At 37.9% G+C, this 7,500-nt stretch overlaps 1 protein-coding gene across 1 annotated transcript in view; it reads right to left on the bottom strand.

Annotated features, from left to right (window-relative positions):
• Positions 1–3,410: 3,410 nt before the first annotated feature.
• Positions 3,411–7,500, bottom strand: part of LOC138029358 (uncharacterized) — a 4,987-nt gene continuing 897 nt past the window's right edge. Inside the window, exons 2-3 of the mRNA XM_068877111.1 lie at positions 7,214–7,500; positions 3,411–3,818 (exon numbers count right to left, since the gene is read on the bottom strand). The exon at positions 7,214–7,500 is cut by the window's right edge and continues 26 nt beyond it. Coding sequence (XP_068733212.1) covers positions 3,597–3,818; positions 7,214–7,500 — 509 coding nt within the window. The 3' untranslated portion in view covers positions 3,411–3,596. The remainder of the gene's footprint in view (positions 3,819–7,213) is intronic.

Raw genomic sequence — 7,500 nt, forward strand, 5'->3', positions numbered from 1 at the left:
ATTAATATACCTGCACTATTGAATTGCAGATAAAATTTAAGGACTGGATTGAATCATAAGAAATATTTTAAATTGAACCAACATTAGCTAGTAGCATTGATTGCGTTGAATGCCGTTTATGACTTCAACTTAAACCTTTATTTAAAGGATTGAACATATATATCTCTAAGATTAAATTTAGCTACGAACGGCTTGCCATACTCCGGCAACGTAGGTTTGATTAGCGTAGAGTTGACAGCGTAAAGATTTTGAATTTACCCAGCAACGCAGCCTTCAGATCATTGGTGCAGAAATTATTTGAACTTGTCTGTTTTAGTTATTTTAGGTCATTAGAGACGTCCATATTTATTTTAGATACAGTTGTAGCTCATTTTAGGTCACTTTAGATCATTTAGGTCATTCCTTGTTTTAGTAGCTACGCTTTAATTAACAAGCGAGCCAAAGATTCGAAGTCAATTACCATACGGATGTCATTTGCATCATAAGTAAATTGACAGCTATGACAATTCATCATAGGCGACCCAAACGCATAATTCGAATGCTCAGTCAACGTAACGTACGATTTGTATGGTTTATATGGGAAACATGAAATGCCAAAAAAAAATCGGCTGATCCTTTAGTTTACAGCGAGGAAAATAAATTTAATAAACTTCACCTTCACTATTACTTCACCTTGTGTCTTTCAGTCGATTTGAGGCGCTCTGGGCTAGTTTTGAAATTTGCTTCTTTCCTTCATTAAAAGAAGTCAAGGCTGGGCTCAAAACTAGTGTGAGGGAATATAACGATTTGCATTGAAACACAAGATCTAGACCTGAGACTTGAGAAAACAATTTGACGAAAAAATTCTCACTTAAAAAGTCTAACCTTATTGCCATTGTGGGTCGCTTCCTTCCTGTGAGGTTTTCTTCCAGATTCCACCCGAATTGAGCCATTTTCAGTTCCGCAGTTGTCAACGGCCATAATAAAATGCCAAGGCTGAACACTGAACTCTCACGTGCCCATCAAATTGAGTCAAATATTCCTGGTTAAAATGTTACCGGTGAAACAACAACAATGATATTGAATGTAAGGAGAAATGTAGACTCGGAAAAATATCCGAGTCCCAGATGGGATTTGAACCCACGTCGTGGGTTCAAATCCCATTTGGGACTCGGATATTTTAAGACAATTAATCAGGTAGCGGAGTCCAAGCTCTTATGTTGTCTCTTGTATCGTCATTTATTCTGAGATGAGGAGGTCTGGGAATATGACTTTCTATCAACGGGAAGTAATAGTTGTTGAAGGTAAGTACGTTTTCAATTCTTTTAAATAAACGAGTTTTTGCCTTTCAAATGGGCGTGAAACCAACATAATCACTCTGACAGTGGCGCCGACAAGTTCATATCTCGTTGTTTTCAAACACTTCCGTACAATTCCAAAATGTTTAATCAATACCAACCTGGAAACCTTAAAACAGTTCCGTACATTTTTTTGCGATTAGCCGAAAGTGGCGACAACCCTTCAAATACTAATTTTTTTCAGGTGATACACCAATAATCACATCCTGTGATTCCGACTTTTAGAATTTTGGGCGATTTTCCGTCATTCTCTCTTTTAGGATTTGGGGCGATTTCCCGCCATTCCGCCATGTTTTAGGGTCACCCCAGTTTTAGTGTGTTACGGTTGAAGATTTTGTGGAAAGGGTTAGACTCACGGAAATGCGTATCAATGAGTGTGGTGTGGTTTCAACATTTTCTATCGTATGGAGGATTAAACCATAAAATATTTCTTAGCGGTTTCTGGCTGCGTTGGGAGCATCATTCTGGGATTTCTTGAATGTGAGGTTGTAATCATATCCGCTTTTATTAAGTGCCTCCTGATAAATGGTTTTGGTAGTGTCAAAGCATTCTTTATCAGAAGATAGTTCGGAAAGACACTTGTTAATTGATTAAGGAATGTTTTTTCTTTTTTAAGATTGAAGGTGGGTTGTTGAATTTATTGTAGACGAACAGTTTTCATATTTGGTAACGGGATAATGTTTACCGCTTTTGAGGTCCAGAGGGCATCAAGAAAGTTTACCTTGGTTGCATTGGCTTCGACTGTGATTTTTAAATCGTGATCTTTGAAATATTTTACAAAAGTCTTTCTTGATTTTTTCGATCTCTTGTGGACGTTTATCAAAGGCTGACAACCCATCATCGCGGTAGACTTTTTTTGTTGTTGTTGTTTTTTTTTTTTGTGAGGATGGACAATAGATAGCAACCAACTAGCTTACACGTCTCAGCGCCGTCATAGGATCCCATGGTTACGTCAAATCGGTCATTAGAGGCCTTTTTTCTCCCATGGGCAATCGTCGAATAACAACAGTGATCACTTTGCATGTATAGTTATGTCTCGTGCTTGGGCGGTGATGTGTCTGTAATCGGTGGCGAAGTCAAGCGCTTTCAACAACAATTTCTCTCTTATTGAGGGGTAGAAACTCTAAATAGCAATAAGTGTTCCAGACCACTTAATCCAGCTCTATTAGTCTAGTTCTATTGAGCCCTAGTTTATTTATTGAGCACTCTCAGTATAGCTGATGATGAGGACATCACTCTGGTACTTCGTTATATAGAGCGGTTTTCAATTGAGTGCCGAAAGTAGTTAGCGAATTACTTTGGTTTTGCATTACTTTACTCCATGATTGGTTCAAAATTTTCGCGCCACTTTTTCAACCAATCAGAAGTGAAACCAAAACCAATCGTGGCTCGCGCGTGCACATTTTCCCGCGCTTTGTGTCGGCTACGAGTAATTACTTCAAATTTTGATTGGTTTACTGGATTGTCTCCCTCCTTTCTGATTGGCCAAAGTAATTAATTTGGTTTTGCTTTTACGACACTCGATTGAAACTCGCTCTATATACTGTTGTTTTGGTTTTTGGAGTTTATTACTTGTTCAAAAACATCGGTCGCTACTGAGAGTTTCATGCTTACTCGCGAATCAATCATCAGGCAACTGTTCAGAAATAACGAGCTCAGTCTTAGATATCTTCAGTTGAAAATTAGGAACAATGCACCTTGCTTGTGCACGTGATACAGATGTTTTATCAGGCGATTGTAGTGTCAGTCAGTAGGAATTACTTGGAAAAACTGCAACTCGATATCAGCTCATTTCTAATATTTAGTGTTGCCATTTCTAGCTTGCATAATATGAAGAACTTCTCCCATAGGCACAAATTGCACCTCTTGGACACATTTGAATAGGATCTTGCTAGTTTAACTTTTCGCCATTTAATGTTGGATTCAACTTTCTTATGCTTGAGATTCCATACATGTTTGCTTAGTTCAGTTAGAGATGAATACTCCAGGAGCCCCTAATTTTAAGTTTTATCTGCCAGCGCATGGTCACTAAACAAAACTTATTACAGATAAAAGTACGCAAAGACACAATGCTTTATTGGGGACACATGATTTTTAATTCAAATCGTCAATCCCTTTCGGTTTTAACAACATTAAAAAAAATGAATCGTTACAGCCTCGGCTCAATATAGCAGCATCGATCAAAAACTATCCCATAAACTATAGGAAGGAGAAAAAAACTAACAAAATGAAAGCCGTTGCCGATGCAGAATGGACTTTTCAAATCTTACGGACGCTCTGCAATAGGTCATTGGGGAATCCCATGGCGTTTGGAGTGGCATACCACTGTCCTGGTTTCAACTTCTGTTGCAGACCCTGAAAGTTGGGTTTGGCAAAGATGTCAAAGGACTCGTTCTTCGATAACACGATGGCTGAGGAGACACCTTTGGCTGTACCGGACTGGAAATCTGGGTTCACATTTGCGCAACTCTCTTCATACCACTGCAACAAATTGTGAACAAGATAGCTTTTAGATCAAAACAAGGACGATTATCACAAATTGTTTATTCCATACAAGACCAAGTTGCGGTTGGATCAGAATTGGACTGTTAACAAAAACATCAACAGAGATAACCGTTCGAAGGGTTTTTGACAAACCAGGGAAAAAATATAAAAGGGGTTATTCACCTTTGTTGTGTAATTTTTCCTATTTTAAAATTGGGTGTAGGGGGGGGGGGGGGGGGAGGAGGAGTAACGCTGTTTAGTAGTAGTGTTAAAGACCCAATTGTTCCATTTTCCATACCGGATGTCATACCTGAGAATAGGGTCTGATTCCCTTTATAGACCTCTACAATTACTGTTTATGTCCTATACATGATCTCAGTTAACCTGAAATGATACGGCTCGTTGACGTAATCATATATTGATCTGTATAAATTGACTGATTTGACGGAAAAGCTTGTCAAAGTAAAGTAACTTTTCCTGTGTCGGAAATCGGAAAAGTCGCACAAGAGGAGAACATTTAATTATTAAACCTGCAATGGCGTCGAAAGTCATTGTAACGCACATTACGTTTTAGTGCATCTTTAAACAAAATATACCCTTATGGAGCTCAAGAATGGAACGTCAATTGGATAAATAAGACAGGCGGTGAAAAATAAATTTCTGGAATCTTAAAAGTGGACTGCGACAATAGTTATCGCCCGTCGAGCCCAAATCAAAGTGAGCTGTATTTCTGATCTTTTACCAAATGTGCTGTTATGTAGAACACTGAAACCAAATGGAAAATTCTCTGGTAACTTATGGGTTCAACAAAGCCAGAGAAGGAATCGAACATCTTAAGGGGATCAGTGATCTCTGTTCTCTGCACAGTCTTCAGGTAAAAAAAAAAAATATATATATTGGAAATGTGACAGCCAAGAATTTTTCGAAAGAAAGATTGCCTCTAATAGCAAATATGTTGTTTGTTTCAAAAAAAAAATTCGCTGGAAAAGGTGGCCTTTATGAATTCATTACGTTTTGTAATATGCGAGCTTAACTGGATAGTTTTTATGGCAAAATGAAAAAATGAGGTTAACGTCCTTCTGTTGTGTTAACTTGATTAAATATACCATGCCTCGTGAGTTTGGATTTATCGTCTGCTGTAAACTTGATTTCCACGCTCAAAATTACTTCCAGAACTCACTTTTTTCGTAGTAAGCTTTTAGAATGATGTTCTTGTCTTCTGTGGTGATACTTGACGATTCGGAACATTTTGTGAAAAAATATTTATAACGGGTCACACGCGCAACTTGATCGCCCGAACTTGCCCGATTATGCATAACATCCACTTGGCCTTTTGACATCCCATTGAAAAAAACTCATAAAATATTCGCAGACCGGTTGATTTCTCTGAATTTTGAAAGGGTGATTGCTAACGAATAGAGAAAGATTTTCACAATAACTAAAAATTCCTGTGTTTAGCATGAGAATTCCACGAAGAGGTAAATGCGACTTAATTTGTTGCGTGTGTTGTGCAAATTTTGACAGAGAATATTAAATTATGAAAAAATATCTACGGACAGATCGTTAAAATATCTTTATTTTTAGCGGTTATTTCAACATATAAAATGGAACTATTGACGAGAAATAATATTTTTGTATATATTTGAAACAAGATTGCGCGAGAATCAGGACGCGGTGAAAATGAGTGATAAATTTGCATACGTGCGTTGAAATGTGATACGTGAGGAGACAGGAATTTCATTTCTCTGACGAATGATTTTGTCATTGTAGTGTAAAATGAAGTTTAAATGGGAAGGCAAAAATATTTCTTTAACTTCCTGGTTAATCCAATTTATTGCTACGACTTACTAGTGCGAAGATTGTTTACATGAAACTCGTGCTTTTTGCGAATTTTGAGTGTCATGAAATTACATCATTTGCGTGACAATATATCCCTTTACTCTAACACAAAAACATTCAGATAGTAACAAACTTCATATTTATTAACCATTTCTTCTGCTTTATTTGTGCTTGCCAGAATTGTGATTTGCGATAATTCGCAAGTCTGTTTTTGTATCGCATAGATATTCAGATTTTCAATTACATGGCCGCTCAAACTCGCGATTGTGTAAATAGTTCACCCTGAAGTCACAATAGATACGTTTCTCAGGAACCCGACAAAGAAGGCTTCCTGACCCGACAGATGAAATGTAAATATTCAACAAATCTAAAAAACCAAAGACTGAAGTTTCTTGGCAAAAAAGCACGTTGTTTTACTCTGAAAACGACGAACTATTAACATTCTTTCCCGTAGTTCATTCAGTTGACACAAGGTGATCACGTGCACCTTTACCCAAGAGCGTGTTTGTTATCTTTAAACTGAATTTATTACCAAAGCTTAAAAAACTAAAAGGCCTCAAAATGGGACAGGATATTACAAAAACATTAACGGTGTGAAAGTGTGAGCCACAGGGCCTCTGCTGCCGCGACATGTGGGTGACCCTCAAATGGTCTTAATGACCCCCAACTTGAAAAAATTAACTGGAACCCTGCAGGTCAATCCGACCCAATTCAGTGCCTTCTGTTTTTGAGTAACACGTACCACAGGCAACCCAGTGTACGCTTTTATAGAGCGTCTTGTTAACTGTAGTGTACCGTGTTATGTACAACACTGAAACCAAATGGCAAATTCTGGGTTAACTTTGTCTGGTTGGATAAGGGTTTAAAAATCTCATTTTGGATTTCTCGCGTTGTTTAAGTAGCAACTAATTTGCAGACGGGGGTTGAAATTTGATATGGGAGATGATAGGAATTCTTGCTAATTAGGGAAACCAACAATATTTCTTTGAGCTTATCTTTTGAGCATTCACGTGAATTTTTACGTTCTCGACCAAATTTAGTTTCTGCAACATTTATTTACAAACAAAAAGCTAGATAGTGTTTCGTTTCCAGACTGATCATTTGTTAGGGTGTTTGGAAATGATTACGAAAATTTGAGGTGGGCAAACACGTACAAAGGCAACCCAGGTAGTTTTATATCGTCTAACATCTAAGTGATCCTTTAAACTTTCAGATTATTCATAAAAAAATAGTAAAACTAGTACTTTTAAAGCGACAATGCAGGCCCAAGAGCACAAAACATGCCCAATTTTAACACTAAAAACCATCGAAATCCTATTTCCTACCTTTTGACGGAAACAACTCAAAAACAATATCTTTGTAGCCACTCATACCCTATATACTTAACTTAATTGAGTCCCACCGGGAGGAACGGAAGTAGGCGGGTAGGTAGATTTCAGTTATCTTTCCGGCCTTGAGTGGTCGTAAAGCGGATAAAAATGAGACCAAAGGGTTTCTTAGACTCAAGAGCAATATTAGCGCCAGCCATTAACAAGTTCACTACTCATTCATACCTTATTTTTTCCACCATAATAAACGTGTGTAAACAAGATGATTCCTTCTGTCTGATCCTTCACCAGGTACATGGAACCATTGACGCTTTTAATGTCTTCAATTGCTCCAGGATTTAAGATCTTGTGATCGCCTGAGTTGCCCCCGGATTGCTTGTCATTGAAGTTGGCGTGCTTGTAGAAGATCCAGGTTCCTGCTGTAACTTCGGCTCTCTCGAAATTTAAGTTACCTTTTAGGTTCTCTTCTGAATCAGTAAACTCCTCATGCGCACCGCCTGCGATGTACAACT

The sequence above is a fragment of the Montipora capricornis genome, chromosome 2, assembly GCF_036669925.1.
Source record: "Montipora capricornis isolate CH-2021 chromosome 2, ASM3666992v2, whole genome shotgun sequence".
Classification (NCBI taxonomy): domain Eukaryota; kingdom Metazoa; phylum Cnidaria; class Anthozoa; order Scleractinia; family Acroporidae; genus Montipora; species Montipora capricornis.